The following is a 24,233-nucleotide window of genomic DNA, read 5'->3' as shown; positions in this document are numbered from 1 at the left end:
AGGTTGTGCTCAGTAATGTTTTGCATAATGCAAAATCATTGGAACTTTTCCTAATTTTTTGTAGTGGAGTGTGTTATTGTGGGATTTATAATATATGTAATATATAATATATAAAATATAATTCTCTCATTCCTTGCCTTGTAAATTACACTGCATTAAACTCCTTACATGATGCAATCAGCAGCCAAATGAACATGTATGAAGCAGCAGGCTCAATGAAAAGGATTTAGAAATAGACATTGTTAGCTCAATGTGAGGTTTCCTTTTGTTTTTGTTTCAAACCGGTGCGTTTGCTCGTCCTTTTCTCATGCAAATAAACCTCCAGACTTGAGAATTGAATTCACACATCACATCCCTCCAGCTGCCTGCTGACGTTTAATCTAATCTTCACACAGGTTGGAGATTCACTGTCGATCTAATTATACCTTCAAGGCAACTCATCATCAAACTGCTCATATTTCTTTTTTTAATTTGACAGTAAACTTTTCTTTTATTATTAATTGTGCGACATAAAAAAAAGAGACGAACTGTGGCGCATTTTTGCATTTAACAGGCGTTTAATTGTGATTGTGATGCAAACGAGGTGAGGTTAAATGTCCAGACTTGTTCCACACTATGTGCGCAAAATCCACCTTTTTTGTTTTTTTAACAAAATCGCTGGTAAACTAGTGCGACGCCGAAAAAAGTCCGTTTTCATGATTAAAAGATAAGAAAGATAAGGAGAAAAGTGAAGCAGGGTGGTGCAACCTGACCAACAGGTCCTCTTTGTTCACTTAATGCCTTTTATTCTCTTCAGTAACAGACAAAAACTGATTAAATCAACTGTTGGATGACATCATCATTATAGGCTATTAGTGATATGATAGTAATTATTATTATTATAATAAGAACTTGCTCACGATCGCCAATTAAAATGGTGTAAATAAAAAAATATTGTCTTTTCAGTACAAAAAAACAATTTAAGTTGTAAGAAAAAAAACTTTATTGACTCAATAGAGTCTAGAGAATTATATTTTATATATTATATATATTATAAGTCCCACAATAAAACACTCCACTACAAAAAGATTTGGAAAAGTTCCAATCATTTTGCATTATGCAAAACTTTACTGAGTTTACTGTTTGACAAAATATTCAATCAGCTCACAAAATGTGTCAAATAAAAGTTGTTTTTATTTGCCAGATGCAACTTATTTTGGCGGTGACAAAGTCTTTATTTTGGGATGTTATTGCATTTAATCGGTTATTGTATATTTGGCCTGCTAATTCCTAAAAGATTGGTTATTCATTTTGCACAGTATAAAATCATTCGTAATGATGGTATGACCTGTCATATCGGGTGGGATGTCATATCCCTGGAGGGATGGGCCCCTCCAGAAGAGGTGAGAGAGCTGAGGAAGAGTAGGGGGGAGGGCTGAGAGATGTTTTACTGGAGGAGGAGGAGGAGGAGGAGGAGGAGGGGGTCGTCCTGGGAGGGAACAGGGGTGTGGAGGGCCGAGTTTAAAAAGGCAGACAGCGCCAACAGTCACTCACTCTCTCACACAATCTGCCCTCTCCTCCAACTCAGCTCAACCTACAGCTCCTGTGATTCTCTCATTTTGCCTTGGATCTGTACAGGACTCTATCTTTTTGATTCTGAAAACAAAGGATTTTTCTCCCCACTGCAGCATGGAGACCGCCACTGGGGAATATGTTGATAACTATGACTATTATGATGACAATGAGACTGCCTGTGACTTCTCAGAGTGGGAGCCATCTTACTCCCTCATCCCGGTCCTCTACATGCTCATCTTCATCCTGGGCCTGTCAGGTAACGGCGTGGTCATCTTCACCGTCTGGAGATCCAAATCCAAGCGTCGGGCTGCAGATGTCTACATAGGCAACCTGGCCATTGCCGACCTGACCTTTGTGATAACCCTGCCTCTCTGGGCGGTGTACACGGCGCTGGGCTACCACTGGCCCTTCGGCGTGGCTCTGTGTAAGATCAGCAGCTACGTTGTTCTGGTCAACATGTACGCCAGCGTCTTCTGCCTCACCTGCCTGAGCTTTGACCGCTACCTGGCCATCGTGCACTCTCTGTCCAGCAGCAGACTGCGCTCTCGGAGCACCATGCTGGCGTCCTTGGGTGCTATTTGGTTCGTGTCTGGCCTGCTGGCGGTGCCCACGCTGCTCTTCCGCACCACTGTGAGCGACCAAAGCAACCGGACCACATGCGCCATGGACTTCAGCCTGGTGACCTTGAACCAGAGGCACGAGTACCTCTGGATCGCCGGGCTCAGCCTGTCCTCCTCAGCCTTGGGGTTCCTCCTACCTTTCTTGGCCATGACCATCTTCTACTGCTTCATCGGCTGCACCGTAACGCGCCACTTCAACAACCTGCGCAAGGAGGACCAGAAGAAGAAGCGGCTGCTGAAGATCATCACCACGCTGGTGGTGGTTTTCGCCATCTGCTGGACTCCCTTCCACGTCCTGAAGAGCATGGACGCCCTCTCCTACCTGAACCTTGCTCCGAACTCCTGCGGCTTCCTGCGCTTCCTGCTGCTGGCTCACCCCTACGCCACCTGCCTGGCCTACGTCAACAGCTGCCTCAACCCGTTCTTGTATGCCTTCTTTGACCTGCGCTTTCGCTCCCAGTGCCTGTGCCTGCTCAACCTGAAGAAGGCCATGCATGGCCAGATGAGCTCCATGTCCTCTACGCTCAGCGCCCAGACTCAGAAGTCAGAGATTCAGTCTCTGGCCACCAAGGTGTAGAGGGTAGAAGGAGAGGTGGAGCGGGGCTGCGGGTCGGTCCCAGCTCCAACCACTGGAACACTTGTAAAAATAAAACTTTACGTGTCCGTTATTCAAAGCTGGTAAACTGAGATGATGAACTTTCACTGCTCACCGTCATGAAATCCATAATATGTTCCTCCTACTCTACAGTGAGAGATGTGGATGCTCTGCATGTCGTGTGGACCTGAAGCCGGAGCCAGCTGGCTGAGCTCCTTTAGCTGCTTTGTTCCTCAAATTCTCAGAGAAAAAATATTCTATTTTTTGTTTTGTCCTGCTCTGCAAAAATTCTCATTTCTATCACGAAAAGAGGGCAGATTTATGATTTTAGAAACACACACTGATGTTGATGATGAATTCAATTTACGCAGAACTCTGTTTACACTGGATGAAACATAAAGCTGTACAGTATTTTCATACCATAGCATTTTGTTTTTCTTGTTCAGATCTATTGCTGTTTTGTTTTAGAAGCACTTGTTAAAAAGATGTGTGAGCAGGGAAATCAAACAGAGCGGTGTGTCCTCTTAAAAGCCTGTTGTTTGTGAAGGTAGAAGTCTGCAGGAGGGAGGGAGGGAGGAGGGGTGTAAGAGGAGCAAAGGTGTTGCGGCTTAATTATATAGTTTGTTGAGAGGAGACGGGGGGCAGACAGGCAGATGGCAGTTGACAAATGTTGGGCAACAGGAGCGGGGTGGGGTGGAGGTGGAGGTGGAGGTGGAGATGGAGATGGAGGGGTTTCGCAGTGTGGTCGCAGCACTAAAAGGGGACAAAGGAACTCTGCAAATAAATGTTCCAGTTTGATGTATATGTTTTATTTTTCGACATCACTGTAACTAACTACTGTATTAAAGATGTGTTCTATGAACTTTGATCTCTTAGATTCATTGTGTGTGTGTGAAAAAGTTATACTTTTGTTTGAAAATGTCATCTTAAAGGTGGGAGAGGAGAAAGTTCTAATACTAAATATAAATATTTGCGCAAAAGCGGGGTCTCTTTTGAAACTCCTTTAGTTTCACATCAGTTTCATTACAGCATCCTGTTATTTCAGTGTTAAGTAACTCCAGAGGGTTAAAGCTTTGTTATGAATGCTTTGCATTTGGTTTACACCTTCAGACTAATAGATCTCTAATCTCTATTGATTCACAGCCAGCATCCAGACTGTAACCGGATTATGCAAAGCGGCCGTCATCCTGAGTGTGTATTCGATACTCACTCAATTGTGACTTCTATCAGATATGGTGCTTTAACTATTTGATGACACAGTCTTGTGGGTCACAAAATTATTTAAAAGTGTTTGTTTATAACCAGCAGATGGGGGCCCTATCCGAGTATTTTGTGTTTTTAGTTCAAGTTAAAGTAAATTTTAAAGTACTTGCAGTTCATGTAAAACAATGTCACAAAAAGACTCTCTATCCGCAGGAGGTAAAGCCAACCGAACCCCGCATGTTCACTGAATAATAGGGTCATTACCAATGAGTGACTCTTCTGAGGGATCCTTTGATTTGACAGTAATGAGCTCTGTTGGACATAATCACCGTTTAGAGATGGCGGCGGCGGGGGGGAAGTGGGGCTCTAATCCTGGCAGAAGACGGGGCCACCGAACAAGTCAATATTTGTCCCTGCTGACAAGTGATTGCAGTTAGAGCAGTTGGTGCGGGGGGGGGGGGGGGGGGGGGGGGGGGGCTGAGTGGGGTGATGGGGGGTGATGGGAGGAAGGCATCTGACTGCAGATGCTCCAACACACTGAGTGGAGAGGAAAAATAGTGAACGAGGTGAGGAAGGTAGAGGAAAAAATCCCAGCTATGTGAGTTCGTCTCGCATCCCACTTTAAAGTAACAACATGTGTGAAACGACGAGAATGTGAAGCTGCATGATTCATCTCGACTTTTGTGTGTGAGAGATCATATGTTCCTTATTGTCCATCCTGGCAAAATGCAGCAGGTTTGACAGCAGCGGTGCTCGAGGCAAATCGCATGATGGATGTGAGGGCCTCGGTGTGTTCATCACATGCAGACAGGAACAGGATTGCTAAAACACATAGTTATTCTTCTTCATATAGTTGGAGTCAGATGCCATTTGGGAAGGATTTACAACAGGCTTTTACAGCATCATTATAAGAGCCATGCAGCCTTCAATCTGGTTCATCTTTACACATATCAGTTTGGCAATCAAGACAGTGGAATCAGGGTGGAGTCAATCATGCATGCCGGACTGGCCAGACTTGTTGTTGTTATTGAGATGAGCTGGGCTGACAGCTTGTCTGATGCTGTTAGCCAGCAAGTCCACTTTGGGATAACTCACCCAGAATACCAGCTGAGCAAAGCACCGGGGGTGCACGGGGACACTGCCAACACAAAAACAACAGTTGCGTTCCTCTGAATGCACATAAATGTTGTCCGTGCTCGTGTGTGGCCTGTGTGACCTGTTTGCGTATATGGGATGTTTGGGTGTGTGGGCTTTACAGTGCTCCCAAAGTATTCTTAGAGGGAGTTCAACCATGTTAACCCACCAGCCCCCTTAAAATGTTATTTTCTCCTCATTAGGACAGTAAGGCATGAACATGAACACATTAATGTACTGATACTGACCAACAGCTGCTACCTCTACTACAAAAATTACTACATACATTGTACAGGTAAGTTCATCACATAAATGAGGCGCATTCACAATTGAATTCTTCTAAAATGAAAATAAACTAATTTGATTTTTTAAGTTATGGGTTTCTTTTACTGTCTTTTATTTTATGGACTTCCTGACATATATAAAGATCAAATGAGAATTTGATCTTTTTGTTATTGTCCACAGTTAAAACCACGAAAAGACAAAAAAACAACCAGCGTCTGTCTCTCAATACTTTCTGACTTCCCTACCCCTCTGTGTGGCTCTCAGTCCTGAAAGCTATTTGTTGCCATTGAACACGTAAATCTGAAAGAACCGGGGCCAGGTGAATAAAAAAAGGACCTGGTCTTTGTATTAAATATAACTTTAAGTCAGGTTTGCCATAGACAGCTAAAAGTTATCTAAAAGTAGCATAATGGATGAACAGTCGCAATAGTTAGCTAAAGGTTAACTAAAAGTAATGGATAAGCAGTTCAAATAGTTAACGTTAGCTAAAAGTAATGCATAAACAGCTGAAATAGTTAGCTAAAAGTTAACGTTAGCTGAAAGTAATGGATAAAAAGTTGAAATAGTTAACGTTAGCTGAAAGTAATGGATAAAAAGTTGAAATAGTTAACGTTAGCTGGAAGTAATGGATAAACAGTTGAAATAGTTAACGTTAGCTGGAAGTAACGGATAAAAAGATGAAATAGTTAACTAATAGTTAACGTTAGCTAAAAGTAATGCATAAACAGCTGAAATAGTTAGCTAATAGTTAACGTTAGCTGAAAGTAATGGATAAAAAGTTGAAATAGTTAACTAATAGTTAACGTCAGCTGAAAGTAATGGATAAACACTTTGAAATAGTTAACTAATAGTTAACGTCAGCTGAAAGTAATGGATAAACAGTTGAAATAGTTAACGTTAACTAAAAGTAATGGATAAACAGTTGAAATAGTTAACGTTAGCTGAAAGTAATGGATAAACAGTTGAAATAGTTAACGTTAGCCGAAAGTAATGGATAAACAGTTGAAATAGTTAACGTTAACTAAAAGTAATGGATAAACAGTTGAAATAGTTAACGTTAACTAAAAGTAATGTATAAACAGTTGAAATAGTTAACGTTAGCTGAAAGTAATGGATAAACAGTTCAAATAGTTAACGTTAGCTGAAAGTAATGGATAAACAGTTCAAATAGTATGCTAACTGACTTTCTAACAGATTGTTGTCATATCAACAAAGCTCTCACCTCAGGCTTAGCCAGGAGGAGAGGTGGCTAACGGTCCAACCTGAAATTAAGTCCGTCTTAATATTTAGTCTAACCTGACAATCTAAGACCAGTCTAAGGCCAAGACTAGTATTAAACTAAGTTTATGAAACTGGCACCATCACTCGGCATCTCCAGGTCTAATAAGTGAAACACATTAAAGGTCCCATATTGTAAAAAGTGAGATTTTCATGTCTCTTATATTATAAAACAGGTTTAAGTGATATATAAATACTGTGAAAGTATCAAAACACTCAATCCATGGAGAAATACACACAGCCTGTATTCAGAAACTGTGCATTTGAAACAAGCCGTTAGGATTTCTGTCCATTTGTGATGTCACAAATATACAATATTTAGGTTATTTCAGTTCTAAATGTAAACATTCTAAATGTGTCCCAGTTTATTTCCTGTTGCAGTGTATGTGAATTTAATCAGCTGACAGGATGTAAATATGGACATAAGCTGTTTCCTAGCAACCCAATTTCTTTTCCATTCCGTTGAAATGCTCTAAAACGGAGCGTTTCAGACAGAACGTGAATGTAGGAATATTCAAACAGACAGTATGAGAAAAATAATGTGTTTTTGAACATTAAAGCATGTAAATATGTTCTAGTAGAAACCCAAAATACAAACATAAACCTGAAAATGAGCATGATAGGTCCCCTTTAAAGCAGCAGACACAGGTGCCCGCTCTGAGTGTTGTCGTCAGTGTGAGCTGCCACACCCAAATGGGACATCTGAACCAAAACACAAATGCTCGCCTCTCCTCAGATCTCCCTGCTGTTCACATCCCACCCAAGCAGCAACAAATGCACTCTGCAGTGTGTGTGTGTGTGTGTTCATACGCACACGTAAACAGAGATCTGACACATTCCATGGCCTGTCAACGCTAACCCTACTTTCTATGTAGCAATCGTCCACCTGTTGTCAGACCATAACACACACACACACACACACACACACACACAGACACACGATCAGCTCCTCATTCCTATAATCACCCCCAATGCAAACAGCATTAGCTCGGGGAAACGTATCACAAAAGATGCAGTTAGGGAAAGTATCTCTCCATACAATCCATCCATTAGTTGGTTTAACACAGAGCAGAGTGAGGAGGGGGAGGTGGGAGCTGGGAGGGGGGAAGGGGCTAAGAGCATCACTTATTATCCACCCAAAACCTTTGTCTGAAAGATCAAAAGGACCTTTGGGTGTCCCTCTCCGTGCCTGCCTGTTCTTTACCTGTGAATCTGGAGCACAAAGGGGTCTACTGGAGCCCAAAAACCAGTAAAGAGACTCGAAGGTGGAGGGGGGTAAGGGTGTTGAAGTGTGGGCTACATTTGTTCCTATGTGTGTGTGTGTGTGTGTGTGTGTGTGTGTGTGTGTGTGTGTGTGTGCGTGTGCGTGTGTGTGTGCGTGTGTGCGTGTGTGTGTGAGTGGGTGGTTGGGTAAGTGTGGTGTGTGTTCTTGTTTTGATCCTCTCCCCTTTTCAGGAAGTATCTGTTATTTGTTTAAAGGCCCTGCAAATACATTTTCTCAATCAGCTTTTTGTGATGAGAGTCGGTCATGAAGACAAAATTTTCTGCCAACGTTTGACCAGTTTTGGTTATTTCTCTTGAGAGGATTTTCATGTTATTTATGTTTTGTTTTTTTTCCTCTACGCTTCTCTCACTGGTTTGAAGTGGGCGGGGCTCAATTGGAAAAAGGTGATGTCACATACAGTATGTCCATGCACCAATCAGAGTTTGGCAGCATTTGAATCAAAATATAATTTCAGTTCTGATCAAACAGCACAGTCTCACGGCAGTTCGTGAAATAGCCATGAAATTTGCTACGAATGTCCAGCAACACGTGACGCACATGTCAATTTCAGCTCCAGTTTTTTCAAAATAAAGCTACTTAGTTAGGTTTTGGAAAAGATCGCGGTTTGGGGTTAAAATAACACCGGAAGTGCTGTAACTTAATTACGGAAGTTACATTACAAATAAATCAAGTTTGACTTCTGGTTTCACACGAGACACGAACACCGGTCTCCTGGGCAAATGTCCTGTGATTTTTTGACCCACCCATCCATCTCAACCTCCTCCCCATGTGGTGTTCGCCACTCTTTATACTTACCGGTTTACAATTACGTGGATTACATAAGAATTGATTTCATGTTGACCATCACGAAAAAAAAAGAAGGAAATTCGTGTCTATGCACATGAATCAATACGTTAAATTAAATGACTATTTCACAAACTGCTGTGTAACTGGGCAGGATCACCACACCCAGGCACTCCTCAATTAGCTGATCATCTGAATGCTTGATTGTTAAACTCTTAATTAATATACAAAGAATGTTCTTTCCTTGAAATTATAACTTTAAGAATTGAATATTTAATGTTAGAAAAAATACTTTTCTTTGGCTCTAAAGTTTTTTTGTTTTACTTGTAAAACTATATATGTTCTCAAGCCTGTCCATGTGTGTATGTGGCTCCAGTAGTAGTATGTAACAGAGGATGAAGCCATTCCCATTTTAACCACCTCATTACTTGCAGGATAGTGTTTGCTCACCCTTTTGGGTTTGTTAAAAATAGGTATTTAACAAGTAACATCCATCTGATACTGTTTAAATGCCAATTCCCCCCACAAATCCAGTTCTCCTCAGTAGAAAATGAAACATAAGTGAACAGGTAGGATTTTGTATGAGGAACCGTCTTTTAAGCTCCAGATTGACAGCTTTGTGATGAGTAACTGTCCAGAGGATTAAGGCTCACACTGTACTGTTAATAACACAAAGCGTCTGAGACGGTGGTGGTCTGGACTATGAATCCAGGACCAGTCTAGACAGCAGAGCGTCTGATCCACCAAAACATGTCAGGCCAATCTGACGCAGAAACCTGGAAAGTATCAGTTTCCTTCTGTATATATTTATATTTATATTTATATTTATATTTATATTTATATATATATGTATATGTGTAGAAATTAAGGGGAGTAAAACAAAATAATACACCAATACTTGTACTTTTTGTTTTTCCACCTTTCCATAGAGCCTGTCTTGCCATCTTTTTGACATTTGAACATCTGGATGTAAATACAAACAAGTAAAAGCTAATTTTTACTGCATTCACAGCTAGGGCTGTCGCAATAACCGCAATATTGCAATACCGCGATATTGACAAGCCAATTGCAGGGGATGCCAGGCAAAGTTTACCTTTTTGAATTCTTTGCAATGGGAGTGCCTCATTTTTACGCTTTGCTACAAACAGCAGCAGCGTGACAAATGTGCTGAGCGTCTATTCTGCCCAGAGTGCTGCACATATGGTGTTTTTTTTTCTGGTCGCTGAGAGTTGAAAGATGTTCAACTTTAGGGTAAAACTCCAAAATGACCAACCGTAACATCCTACATGTAGACTACAAGTGCTGATCAACAAAAACAATGGAGGAGGAATGAACCCACATAGACCAGCGGGTCCGTCCTCTCTCTCTACGTGCATCAGCCTTCCCTTCATCCAGAGCAAGTTCTCTACCTAGTGCCGTTATTTTGATATCCCATATCATAGCAACCAGACGCAACCAAAGTGCCTCAACTGAAAAAACGCTGCGCCTCATTGTCCTTCTATGTCCTGCATTTAACAATAAACAAGTATTTAATTCGTTTTTAATTGCATTTGCATTTGCAGTTGAAATAATATTGCATATCGTGCAGTTTAGCCAATCACTATCACCGGAGGGGTAATTCCTCCACCGCGACAGCCCTATTCACAGCAACATTTCTACTCATATCCCATCCCCTTTTTGTTGTGCTGATATTGATCAATGGCATGCCACAGCATTTGGAAACAGAGCCAAATCACTACAAATCTTATCAATAAGGTCCCAGAAATATCAGAGGCATTACATTACACGTCTAATCATGCCTCACCAAAGTGGCCACTTGAGTATCCAATACACACCAACACTACAGTCTCCCTCCTTGACTTCTCGCTCATTATGACGGCTGTAAATTGCTACCACGTCTGCTCAGGAATCACTATTGAAATCAGCTTGTCTCAGTTAATCTGCCTGGTGTGACCTGGAAGTGGCCTCTCGCTGTAATTGTTCAGACCTTGGGAACAACGGCCTAGAAAAATACAGCATTTACATGACATCAGTGTTTTCATGGTAATGTCGTTATCTTTTGGCACGTTTCGAGAGGTGATTAGGAAATCTGGGCTTTCAAATGGATCTCCCCCAACGTCGCCTCCCTGTCATTGTTATTCACTGCTGTTCAGGGTCATGTCCACTCCACCCGTTACAACACTGACTAGACCTGATTGGGTGGCTGAGAGGATTGTAGTCAGCTGAGAAAATATATAAGAGGATGTACAGTACACTGCAAAGACTGGGGTTAAACTTATAACATATGTGTCCATCTATCTAGGAAAACCATGAACTTGGCTGCCTGGTGCATAGTAATGAGCCCTGCTGCTGGTGGATATCGTTAGGCGAGAGATGCTGCTTCCGAGGACAGCGTGGCTTGGCCAGACCTGAATGTGCTGGGCTCTCGTCCCCTCCGGATATGGTCGCTCAGGGCCCATCATCCCTTAGACACAAAGATCCTCTTCACATCCTTCTCTATCCCTTCCATTGTGAAGGGCCCGCCTAGAGGCACACGGCTCCTGTGCCTTCTTCAGGGCTAAATGCATCTCCTGTCACTGGCTGGTCCCGGTGCCAGTTCAGCTGCTGGAAGCACTCAGGTGCTCAGGTCTCCACGAGTAAAAACGAGGTAAACGACAAGGTTCAGATCACCTTTCTTGCACAAGTTCCACCCTCATAAACAGGGTGCAAGTGTAAATGGAAATGCTTTAAAAAAAAAAAAGATAATTTTATCAAAGAAATTTAAATCTTGAATCTGCCTTTAGGAAGTTACATCAAAGTCGAAATGGAGTCAAATGGTTTTGCACACTTTGCATGATGCCCCCCTTCATCTTTTCATTATAGTTAGACGTCTTCTTTCCTGGGAGCTGATCAGTACAGCAGCAGTCCTCATTGCAGTCACTGGGGAGCAGCAGCAGACTGTAGAACGTAGTAATGGAGGAGGTTATTTCACCTTCCAGCTGGGCTCTAACTTCAAATCGGTGACTTTATGGGTCAGGTACTCTTTACTGCCCCATCACAATTTTGATATTATACAATTTGCTCAATGATAAGAGCCTTTCAGAGTCATACATAGCTACAAATCTACTTTTTAAATGACTGCTGCACAGGACAAAACATGAATTAAAAAAATAGTTTCATGTTGCTCTACTGCAGCTATGGTACAACAGTCCTTCAGTTATAAAACTGCTTCATCACTCTCTGCAAGGAAGGTGACACAGGAGTTTTATTAATCTAGATGGGATTATTGTGAGCCCATATAAATGAACTGCTGCCATCTGTTGGTCAGATTGTACAATTACCAAAAATATTTTTCCTCAACGGTAAATTGGCAAGTTACACCGTGTACTAAAGTAAAAGTTTTCATTTAAAACAAGTTTTTAATTGATATTATTTTTAAATTGAATACATAATTATTTATTTAATTTTATTTATATTTAATAAAATACTTTTTATTATTAATATTGTCAAGGTTTTGTTGCATATTTGGTTACTGGTATATGGCAATGAGATTATTGTTACATAATTTAAACGGGCCAGTTTAACACATTCAAAGGGGACATATCATGAAAAACTCACTTTTTCAGTACTTGTGCACATTCATTTTGGTATCTGGACAAACTGTAAAATAAGACAACCCAGTTCCTAAGTAATTCGCAGCCTTATTAGAATATATTACCCACAGTTTGAGAACTACATTTGCAAAGGTGCACCATATTTTTCTTGCAAGCCAATCAGAGGAGACGATGGGTCTTTTTCGGGAGGGGGGCTTAAAGAGATTAAGTGAATGCAGGTATATTCAGACAGACCGTATGAGAAAAATCATGTGTTTTCTAAACATGTAAACATGCTCTGAAAATACAAATATGCACCTGGAATTGAGCATATGTCCCCTTTTAAGAATATCGTTCATTCCTTTTGAGTTATAATAATCTTAAAATGATTTACAGAGCCTGGATTTTATATAGGATAATTTTTGTTGAGGCCTGGGGAATACTGACCCCAGAGCTGATCACAATCCTCCCAATCGAACTTGTTTGAAGGGACAAAAATGCATTGACTGTATTGAAGTGAATGGGAAAATCTCCTTTCAAAATCTCACAAGATGCTTTATTATTTTTGACCATTATAATCGCAATTTCCAAACTTTTTTTCCTTACTTTTTAATTCAACAAAACAGTAGTAATATGGCTGAAAGTGCTGTTGTAACAGCCCCTTCAGCAAATCATAAACTGGACAGTAGTGTAGCAGCAGGTACAGTACAGTAATGGTCATAGGTAAGAAGAAGCAATAACAGAGGTTTCATTCATAAATGGAACAATTTCAACCTGAATGCTTCTGGTCCTGGTCCCGGACGGTTGCATAAACAATCAAGATTTCCTTTGTCTCCCAACTTGACTCAGTTTCCTGCTTTACCTTTCGGCCAGACAGGCTTTTTGTTCTGATGCAGTGGTGGGCAGGCTGGGAGTAGCGGCTTGCGGCTCTGGCATGGCTTGTTGCCTGGCAGGAAGAGCACTGGATCTCTCAGTAGGGGTCGAGAGCTTGCACCCTTCGAGGAGCTCAGTGTCTCTGATTTGGCTCGCGGGCCAATAATGACGGGGGCACAGGTCTTAGGGATGATGGTGGTCATGGTCCGAGTCAGGACTCTTCCTCTTCTGGACACCAGAGAAGGAGCAGCTGAAGTCTTCTGTATCTTGTTTGGACCTTTGCTCTCTTGCTGCTCTTTGGGATGTTGTAGATCGTGGGACTGCCAGCTCTGCATCTTACACTCCAAGTCTTTCAGAGCCTTGTCAGTGTAGGCCTGCATTTCGTTACGCACCTGAGAAATCTGCACTTCAAATTCATCCTTTAAGGCCTTTCCGCTAGCCTCGAGCTTTTTCTCAAAAATTGCACACAGCTCCTCTTCCTTTAGATCCATCTCATCTTTGCTCTCATCCATCAGCATCTCTGCTGGTTTCTTCTCCTCACTGCTGACATCCTTGCCCTCAGGTTCACCGTTCACCTGCGCAATCTCCGTTTCTCTGTCTTTGACTCTTTGCACCAGCTCCATTATGCTGCTCTTCGGGGCCTTCATACCCACTTGTGATCTGATCTGGTTACGCACCTGTTGGAAAACAGACTGCACCTTTGCTTGTGTCTCCTTCTCTGCAGTGACGCCATCCTCCAAATCATACAGACCGACAGAGGAGATCTGCCCTTCGCCCTGCTGTTGCTCCTGTCGTTCACCATTCACCAGTATTTTTGGATTTTTTTCAGATGATAACGCGCTCATTTTCAATTCTTGTCTTGACAGCGGTTTTGCTCCGTTGGACTGAGCTACTACAATTATGTGGGGAGTGCTGCCGTGGGAAGGACCTGATTCACTGAGGTGTTTGTCCTTAGAGAGACTGAACACCAGGGGATTTAGGCCTATACAATCTAGTGTAATGCAACATGATGTATGACATAACGTTTAAAACATTGTGGTGAGACACCAGCAATGCAACTTAAACCAGTTCAAATATAAAATCTATCAAAAACCAGAGTAGATGAGACAAGCAAAAGCCGGAAAAAAAACTGCATCTGCTCTGATAAAGCCGTACTTCAATGTAACTGCAACTCTCTCCAATGGCACTTCAATTACAACAAACAACACCTCCCATGTCACATCATTAAATTAAATAGCTACAGTTATGTAAAGCAGCTGATATTAGTTAATCCGGCACATTGTGTTCCTCTGTCTGCGTGTGTCTGTGTAGTTGCATCCCATGACAACAGCGAACCTCCTGGTGACAGCATGAAAAACAAAGATCTTCAGGGACAGTCGCAGTGGGAGCACTGAGGGGAGGGCTCGAAATTCTCATTAGTGAGCTGTTACTGGAATGTGGAGCTGTAACAACAACTAACAAATATGTATTACTCTAGTAAAGCTCTTCAACATGTTTACCTGACTAAATATGTTTAAAGTAAAAGGCTACTGGCAACACTTTACAATTCAGTTTCTCTACAAGTTTCAATTTATTTTTAGACTATATATTGATTTGCTAGGTGTTGAGACGTAAATATGTTTGTGTTTGGAGATATTGCCTCTTCCACACAGCTCCATGTCTTCTTTAAGCTGACTCACACATAATCATGAAGGGACTACTTAGTAACTACTCAGTATGATGTACCACTTTACAGATTCCGGCTGATTGGACCAATTTAAAAAACAAAACAATAACAAATGTCAAACTCAGATTATGTGATTTACTGTAGTGGGGCTTTTTAGCTCAATTGTATGATTTGTTGAGGGTAAATTTAAACTTTTAGTAAACTAAAGCCCTCACATGCTCTTCAGAGTAAAAATCCATTCTTTTAGCTTGCATTTGAAATCAGTAAATCATCCTGAAAACTGTGTTCTGCTAGCCTGATAAATCTTTTGTGCAGCTGATGATACACTTTTTCGTTTTTCAAATAAAGTGCTAAAAGCATAGTCAAGTGAAGACCATGTACCAAGGACTAAGTCACACCCAGGGCCGTGGCAGGGGACAGAACTACGGACGAGGAGGAGGAGGAGGCAGAGGGAACGGCAAAGATGACAAGAAATGTTACATCTGTAAAAAGATTGGACATTTTGCCAGTGACACAAACACAGACATTTTTCAGTTAATACTAGAAGCTATTGAGAAATTAGAAGGAAAACAGAAAAACGACAATAACAAAAAAGATAGAAGCCTCATATGTGTACCATACAGCTACAACAGCACCGACTGTCTTGTTAAGCTCAATGGTGCTTTGTTTCATGACTCAAATGTTGTGAAGAAGATGCACTTGGGAAGAACGAAAGCTGAGATGATTACGAGTGGCACCCTGCGATGCTGAAAAATTAAGCCAACACGGAATTGCTAAAAAACTGGAGTTCCTCAAATGGCCACTCAAGGCTGGCTCCAAAAGCGAGTCAATCGCCCAAAGACTCCCATGTTACAGGTTCTCTCATTCACTTTGGCTCAATTCTTGAATAAAAATTATATTTTTCAAAACAATAACGGGATAAGCGGTTGCAGATGGATGGCTGGATGGATGGAAAACAATATGCTCAGCAGTTAGTTTGTTGTTCACACAGATTTTAATTTCTTTGAATATTCATTCAAGCAAATAAAACGTGTTTTGACACGTGTGTGCAAAAGATTAAGTCTACACAATAACCACTGGCACGCCTTGCTGATTAAAACTGATGAGTTGACTGAAATTGTCAAACTCTTCACAACTTCTAAACATTCTTTCATTGTTTGCGCCATCACATGCAAAATGATCCATTTAAATGTCAAAATCTGTCAGAAATACATGTAGGTATATTCCCTAAATATCTATGACATGTTGTTACGTACCGAGGAGGTACAACTTGTTGTTTTTTACTGAACTGCTGCAGTTTTTTTCATTGTTTTTGCATTGGATACATGCCATTTTGTACATATTTGCTGTTCACTGTGTATGACTTTACATTAAAGCTCATGAGTGTGGTAAAGTTAAGACTGTTTCGAAAAATGAGCCAAAGTGATTGAGAAAAACTGTAATCCTAGTGGGAATTTTCACTGTACAATACTTATCAAAATACAAAACTATATATTTGCACCTTTTTACAGCCAGGTTACAAGAAAAGACATTTAGGATATTCAATATTGAATACAAATCTGAGAATATGGATTGTATACTGAATAAAATGCTGAGAACCAATTAAAAAAAAGAACAATGGCCACATAGGTCATTAGAAGACAACAATCTCACCAACAATCCTGTCAGGGGCGCCAGTGGATGTCTGCCTTAGAAAACATTTATTGTTTGCTCCTTCTGGTCCTTCCACCATCCTGTCCAGACATTATTTATTGAAACTTCCACAGAAATAAATGCAGCAGCTCCTCAAGACCAACACAGGTTTCCAGTAACTTGTTTCCTGGCGGCTGAGTTAAGTGATGGCGACTCTGGGCCCAAGCAGGAAAAGTTACCAGTGTTTGGTTTGTCTGTTCTGGGCTACTGTAGGCGAGAGAGTCAAGCCAGCTCTGTGAAGCGGACTCGCTCCCTATGTAGATATAAACGGCTCATTCTAAGCTAACGAAAACACAACGGTTCTTAGTTTCAGCTGATTATACACTAAAGAAAACATACTTAATAATATTATATTCCATTTGTATAGAGTGCTGCAGGAATGAGTCCTAAAACACAGAAATGAGTTCGCATTTTAGCACTTCCTGTTCCCTCGTCTGGAAGTCAATGGGTTTTTTGAATGGGTTTTTAGTTAGATACCTGAGGTGTGTGGTTACCACATGCTTTAGAGATTTTAAAGTTTTTTCTACGACATAAAATACATCAGTAAATACCCCTAAATAGCCTTTAAGTGTCTTCAATAAGGCAGTTGCTGACAAGTGGCCAAATGAGGCACCTAAAAGTCATCACGCCGATCACTAGTCCGCCTTTAGTTTAGTGGTGGTGACAGGAAGTCAACTGTTCGTGTATAGCCGTGTAACCATAGCTTTTTACTTCTGGCGATCGCATTTACCCTTCAAAAATCATGAAAATGGTGTTCATTTGTGGAGAAATCTTACGGAACAAAAAGTCTAAATATCGTAAACGTTTGTTTGCCACAGAGCTTATTGTTTCATTAATCCAAAGCCTAATGGAAAAGATCCTATTGGCTTTTTGTCGAGGGAACCCGTGCGATTCTAACTTGGCCTACAAAAATACGTCATCCCTGCATTACTCTATAGATCTCCCTAAATGTTACACACTGTTCCTTTAAGAGCATTGTTAAGTGTAATACTTGTTGCTCAATCTTCTTTTTACTCTCTGCTTTTCCATGTGAGACGCACAAATAGACCATGGTTACTGTAGAACAAAGCGCACCTTTGGATGATACAACCTTTGTCCTTGACCCTCCCGTGATCCCTGAGACTTTAGCCCCTGTACTCCATCCCTCTTTGCTTTCACCCCAAGCCTCCCTTGATCCCCATTGACCCTCTGGCCCCACCCATTAAAAATATCTTGTGCAAAGGTCAGACGTCCAAGCCGTTTTAATGGTGAATTTGGAAGTGATGGGATGAAAGGTACGTGGCACATATAAAAAAAAAAGCACGCACATCTGTCACATAAGTTGTGACATACAGTCATATTGTCATAACACATAAAACAATGAGTTTAGACGGAAAATAATAGCAATCTTGTCTTTGAGTCTGCAAGTTAGGGGTGTTTCTTAGCTCTGTGTCTGTCATACAGGGGGGTTACCATATAGAGGTGCTCACTCAGTGCAGCTTAACTCAGCTAGATTCAAGGTTGTTCTGTTTGTTTCCTTGGACCATAAAGTTAAAGTTTAGTGCAGAGGTGATTGGTGAATGGTCTGTCCTTGCGTGCTTCATTGATTTAGGGGTAATCATTGTTGCAGGAGTTGCTGGTGTTGGGATTGATGTGGAGATTGGTCCTGCTTGGATTGTGGTTGGTGTTGCAGTGGTGCCTTTCCGAGCAGCTCTGAAGTCTGCTCTTCACACTGAGGACTGCTATATAATACTGCAACTAGAAGCTGTAGTTGTATATTTATTTGATGCACCTTCTGTACGACGGTATGGTCTCGTTTTCAAGTTAAAATTCAACATATCTTTTCATATTGTCTTTTGTTCTCTTATGTCATAAGGTATATAGTATAATAAATTGATATAGTCTGATTCTGTACATTTTTCAGATGCTGCACTGTTGCCTTTAAAGGAACAGCATGTAACATTTCGGGGGATTTATCAGCAGAAATGGAATATAATATTTTGAACTATTTTTTCATTAGTGTTTAACCACCTGAAACAAAGAATCGCTGTGTTTTTGTTAGCTTAGAATGAGCCCTGTATATCTACATAGGGAGCGGGTCCTCTTCACAGAGTCCACCACGTTGCGCCACCATATTTCTACAGTAGCCAAGAACGGCCAAACCAAACACTGGCTCTAGCGAAGGACTTTCACGTTTTTACATCACCTGAAGGCTACCGTCTCTGACACACTTGTGAAACATGAGCAGCAGAGGGCAATACCGTGGTATACCGCCAGCCGCCGTCTGACTTCCGTTGCTCCTAAAGTAGTATTATTATGGTAAGGATGACCTCTGAGCGAGGCGAGTGGCGTTACCATGGCTTTGCACTCGTTGGCCCCCGTTGACAAAGTCTTGGAAAGGGAGGAGTGAGCGGAGAGGTACTCAGTTGGTTGCAATCTGCAACAATGTGCACAAATTAAACCCGTCAGTGGGACTTTGGCACCAGCTGAAACCCATAAATTCAACCTAAAATTTCCCAAAAACAGAGTACAACCACGACGGATGGATTTTAGATGTATCACATTTTTACAAAGATAGTATAAAGTAGCTTTGCATCCTTTTCTGTAACTCTTTAACTGAAATAATCACAATTATTGGAATACCATATGCGCTGGAGGATCAGTGGGATGGGGGCATTTTCAAGTGTTCACTGAGCTCAACCCCTGTGAGCCAATGAGAGTCCTGCATGAGTGAGCCTCCTCTCTGCCCTAAACACTAACATATGGTCAGCTGTAATTCTACATCTGTGTGGACAAACTAGGTTTTCATGTATCTTCTTTGCAGATAAAAATATTGTTTGATATTAAGGATGCATTATGAAGCAGGGAAGCCATTCAATTTGCAAAACAAAATTGACTCCCAAGTCTCTAAGCAGTTACATTTCTTGATACGACATCTATTCTAAGCAAAGTCGGTAGCATCAAACTGACAATGAATTAAGTGATAATGAGGTCTACAGGTCAACAGACCTGAGGTATGTTGACTTGTTTTCCTAAGTCATCATTGTGTAACAGCAAAAGTGCACCGAACATCAACACTCTCCCTCCTCCTCCTCACCGGTGGGTGTGGATTTAGAAACTTCCCTCTCAGCTTTTCAATTCAGAGGTTCATTGTTGATTTCATTCTGACAGTCAGGTCACCGGGAGCAAGATGGTGAGTAACCTTTCACTGTTGAATAATTTCAGATGGCTTCTTTCTATTATTACCTGTGATAAAGACACCTTGTATTTGGATGTAGCATCTGTCAGTGTACTTCAGCATGGTTGTTCTTTTTCTTTGTTATATAATTACGCTATGATGTGCTTTTCTGATTACAGACAACATACACAGATAAAGGTGAAAAGGTATGTAACATAATGCTGAACAGAGGCTTTTTACTTATACCATCTATTTGAATTTCTCCTCCATGTCCCCTTAGGGGCTCTGTATCGGTTCACACAACACAATTTAAAAAATAAATATTTGTTCTTGTCCCCAGCATGAGCAGGGCAGGTTCCTCTGCTTTGATCATCTGACCTTCTGGGTTGGAAATGCAAAACAGGTATGTTAACTCATAAGATTTTTGGACACATTCATTATTTTTTTTCTGACCAAGTTTTCACACAGATTGAGGGGTAGACTCAGCGAGGCTATTGGTTCTCCTGAGGGGTGGAGGGGATGAAGCATGTAAACCCCCAGAACACATACTAAATTTCCAGCAGCACAAACTGAGTCAAGCCTCACTAGCCACCAGGAGATGGCACTATCAGAAAGTTTAATGCCAACCTGTTCACTGTTACATTTAATAAGAGACTTCCCTGTGATTTTCTGTTGAGTAAAAATCGCTGTCTTCAACAGGCTGCATCATATTACTGCAACAAGCTGGGATTTGAACCTTTTGCTTACCAGGGTTTGGAGACAGGCAGCCGTGAAGTGGTGTCCCATGCAGTCAAACAAAACAAGGTAAAGGATCGTTAGTGCCTGAAGGTACAGCACACATCCTCCTTGAGACTACAACACTGGGAACAGCAACATTTTGTTTAGTGCAATTAAACAAAAATGACAAATACTGTTCTGTGCAGGTGTTTGTTTAGTAGAATTACACAACATGATGTATAGTTTTCTTGAGTAAGGTGGATTGAAACACTAGCTTTCAATAAATAGCTATATTGGACTCAACTGGTAACTTTGTACAGTGTAAATGAAATGATAGAGGGAGGAAGAGTTAATGTTTTCACTTTGTATTTCACAGATCGTTTATGTGTTTTCATCTGCCCTCAATCCTGGAAACAAAGGTACAGCGCTGATCAGGATCTGGGTTTTCAGTGTGCGCATAGCTGAAGTAGTTATTTATGTTTGTGGAAAATGTCATTATTAATAATATCTACATATGGCTATAATGTTTAAGTTCTATTGGGATTTTTTCTTCAACAACGTATCTGGCATTCACGAGGAAAATCATCTTTAAGATGTTACAATTTCCAGGAATATAAAACAGATTTATTTGAGACAGCAAAAAGAGGAGTTGTCACAATACAGATCACTCTATTTGATTATTGCACATATTTAAGGAAACAAAACACTGGATTTTCATTAATTGTACTTACTATGTCATGATTTTATTCCTCACTATTTTATTCATCCTTTCAAAAAAAACGTTTTATGTCTCAAATACATTTTGATACCTTAAAATGGCCTGCTGGCTCCCATAATTATACCCTTATTATCAGTAAAAACAACAAAACAAGAAATAATTATGCAAAACATTTCCTGATATATCCTGACTTGCTTTTGTCAAATTAACTCCAAATAATCAATTTTAGTGTGCACAAGACTAGAGTTCATCACAGATCTATTATTGTTTACGAATCATCCCTATACATTTGGCAAAAGTCAGTTAATAAAACATACAAAAATGCATTTAAATCATATTTTTAGACACTTAAAGGGTTGAAGATGCACAATAATATTAACAGAATGGTTGACTCTGTGTGGCTAAATACATTTTCCTCATCTTTTGTCAGAGATGGGAGATCATTTAGTCAAACATGGGGATGGAGTGAAGGATGTTGCCTTTACAGTGCAGGACTGTGACTTCCTTGTGGAGGTAACGCTACAGGTTTTCATTTCAATGTGCATTCTCAGCTATTTTTCTAAGCTTTTGAACTTAAATTTAATTGCTGTTAATGAATGCTATTAGATTCATATTTTCACTTACCATATATCCTCGTTCACAGAAAGCTAGAGAGCGAGGCGCAGTTATTGTAAAGGAGCCCTGCACCCTGGAGGACAAGTGTGGTAAAGTCAGGATGGCCGTGCTTCAAACGGTAAGACATTTCACTAAGCATGAATTTACATTGAGTATTTAGTCACCAAGTTGAAAATGTCCTAAAAAAAAAAAAAAAATTCAGAATAGTATACTTGCTTTTGTTTGCTGCAGTATGGTGACACCACACACACGTTTGTGGAGAGGACCGGATACAGTGGGTTGTTTCTGCCAGGCTTCCAACCCCCTCTGTTCAAGGACCCTTTATTAGCCAAACTGTGAGTGTACATAAGTCATTATAATGCTTATAAGACGATGAAGTCAGAATAGCAGAAAATGTACTACAATGTTTGTATGCTTTTGCTTCCATTCTTCCACGCAGACCAAGTGGAAAACTGAACTTCATTGATCACGTTGTGGGAAACCAACCAGATGCTGAGATGGTCCCAGTGGTGGACTGGTAATGGCTATTTCTTGTAGAGAGTTTGAAAGCATGCAGTGTGACACATAACATATCTGCTCTTCAGAGGGGTGGATGAGAGGAGGAGTCAAAGCATGTCTGATTCTTGCATAACCCTGTTGTTTTTTTGGCACGAGTCAGTGGTCAGCATGACTTTGCATTTTCTTTAGTGGGCCTCCAGTAGTTTCCCCACATCTGGATCTTGTTTTGACCCCATCATAAAGGCATGAAAAGGTGGGGAAAGGCAGTTCAAAGCGAGCTCATTGGTTGATACTGGAAAGAAGGTGTAAACCAGGCTGGAGGTTTTTAGATGTGAAAAGCCTCATTGAACCGGCATAACTCCAAAAAGCCACTCATTCATGTTTAGCAGCAGTTCTGGGCATGTAAACAATTAAACTACAACTTGTGCTGGCTATGCAGGAAAAACACAAACACTAAACATGTAAAATTATTCAACATAGGGTATGTTAACACTACAAGTGGCACGTCAGGACTGTTCGACCCACCATATGGTGTTTGAACTTACGCCACTGTGGCTCTCGATCTAACAGGTATCAAAGAAACCTTCTCTTTCACCGCTTCTGGTCAGTGGATGACAAGCAGCTTCAGACAGAGTTCAGTGCCCTGCGCTCCATTGTTGTGGCAAACTACGAGGAGACCGTGAAGATGCCTATCAACGAGCCTGCCATGGGGAAGAGAAAGTCTCAAATCCAGGTATGTTCTTCACACTTTCATACGTGGATTACAAACAATTTACTTACACAATAATGTAACAGGTATCCTTACCTTACATTTTCACTCACAGGAGTATGTGGAGTACTACGGGGGTCCAGGAGTGCAGCATATAGCCATGAACACATCAGATATCATCACTGCAGTAAGTCTACAAAACTCTTTAGCTTTGTATGTGGATTCATCCGAAAAGCAGCAACAATAAATCTCCGATGAATCCCTTGTTTGCAGATTCGTAACCTAAAGGAGCGTGGGATGGAGTTCATGTCTGTGCCAGACGCCTACTTCAAACAGCTGAGGGAGAACTTGAAGACCTCAAAGGTCAAAATCTCAGAGGACCTGGATGTTCTGCAGGTCAGAACTAAGATCATATATTAACAAGGTCTGATGCATCTATGAGCCTCATGTTATTATGTTTGGTCAAAGCAATAACTATATCTGTGTCCATATCTAGAAACTACTGTACTAGTTTTAGTCTGAGAACATAATTTGCTCTATGAGTGTACAAAAAGATAACATACAGAGTCAACGATTCAGCCTCACCACAACCAAATGGAGCAATTCATTACATATGACAAATGTTATCTTGTGATCTTACTCATATCCAGGAGCTGAAGATCTTGGTGGACTACGACGACAATGGCTATTTACTTCAGATCTTCACCAAGCCAGTTCAGGATCGCCCCACTGTGTTCTTGGAAGTCATTCAGAGAAATAACCACCAGGTGAGGGCGCCACTGCATAGATGACAACTTTTACAGGGAAAAGGGAAACATACAGCACATTATTCTATATCTCAACATAACATCTGGGCTGGGGGATAGGACTGACTTTGCTGCAAAATCAGTATCTTAAAGACATGATTTATCCACAGGGCTTCGGTGCAGGAAACTTCAAGTCTCTTTTTGAAGCCATCGAAGCAGAACAACACGCTAGAGGAAACCTGACTATCCTGACACCAAATGGAGTTTCAAAGAACATGTGATCCAAGTGTTATAATTGCTTTACAGTTATGAAAAGTCAGTATTATTATCAATTAACTATGAAAAGACACTTTCTGTTGAGGGTCCCGTTTATCCTTTAAGTTGTATACTAATAATGTGCATCAATGCTCTAATATTGTGAGATATACAATAAAATTGCACAAATCATGTTTATTAAACTTGTTCTTCTTTGATCTTTTTGTGACTTGCATGTTTTATTACAATGTAATATTTATTTTATGTTGAAAAGTACT

At 40.8% G+C, this 24,233-nt stretch overlaps 3 protein-coding genes across 4 annotated transcripts in view; 2 read left to right on the top strand and 1 right to left on the bottom strand.

The window, feature by feature from the left end:
- The window catches only part of LOC141769476 (uncharacterized), a 32,870-nt gene extending 16,258 nt beyond the window's left edge, over positions 1-16,612 (bottom strand). The window contains exons 1-2 of one of the 2 annotated variants that reach the window (XM_074638566.1): positions 16,502-16,612; positions 12,923-13,859 (exon numbers count right to left, since the gene is read on the bottom strand). In XM_074638566.1, the coding sequence (XP_074494667.1) occupies positions 13,155-13,829 (675 nt within the window). In that variant the 5' untranslated portion in view covers positions 13,830-13,859; positions 16,502-16,612 and the 3' untranslated portion in view covers positions 12,923-13,154. Of the gene's footprint in view, positions 1-12,922; positions 13,860-16,501 lie in introns of those variants that run through there. The other variant, XR_012594300.1, reaches the window with a different exon arrangement.
- aplnra (apelin receptor a) lies at positions 655-3,631 on the top strand. The gene has a single exon (XM_074638565.1). It carries the CDS (start codon positions 1,669-1,671, stop codon positions 2,749-2,751), a length of 1,083 nt encoding a protein of 360 aa, XP_074494666.1. The 5' UTR covers positions 655-1,668; the 3' UTR covers positions 2,752-3,631.
- A 3,037-nt stretch (positions 16,613-19,649) lies between the features above and the next one.
- Positions 19,650-24,173, top strand: LOC141769473 (4-hydroxyphenylpyruvate dioxygenase-like). The gene is made up of 14 exons (XM_074638563.1): positions 19,650-19,712; positions 19,877-19,903; positions 20,038-20,100; positions 20,397-20,501; positions 20,791-20,833; positions 21,563-21,645; positions 21,776-21,865; positions 21,979-22,082; positions 22,187-22,264; positions 22,816-22,978; positions 23,070-23,141; positions 23,228-23,350; positions 23,605-23,721; positions 23,871-24,173. Exons 1-14 carry the CDS (start codon positions 19,710-19,712, stop codon positions 23,979-23,981), a joined length of 1,182 nt encoding a protein of 393 aa, XP_074494664.1. The 5' UTR covers positions 19,650-19,709; the 3' UTR covers positions 23,982-24,173.
- Positions 24,174-24,233: the final 60 nt, after the last annotated feature.

Source organism: Sebastes fasciatus, chromosome 6, assembly GCF_043250625.1.
Source record: "Sebastes fasciatus isolate fSebFas1 chromosome 6, fSebFas1.pri, whole genome shotgun sequence".
NCBI lineage: Eukaryota > Metazoa > Chordata > Actinopteri > Perciformes > Sebastidae > Sebastes > Sebastes fasciatus.
Note: the sequence above shows the minus strand (reverse complement) of the source record. Positions and strands in the feature narration are given on the sequence as shown.

Coding starts and splice junctions, on each gene's coding strand:
- aplnra (XM_074638565.1), top strand. CDS start 1,669: ATGGAGACCGCCACTGGGGAATATGTTGATAACTATGACTATTATGAT.
- LOC141769473 (XM_074638563.1), top strand. Junction 22,083..22,186: donor GACCCTTTATTAGCCAAACT/GTGAGTGTACAT, acceptor TCTTCCACGCAG/ACCAAGTGGAAAACTGAACT. Junction 23,351..23,604: donor AGGACCTGGATGTTCTGCAG/GTCAGAACTAAG, acceptor ACTCATATCCAG/GAGCTGAAGATCTTGGTGGA.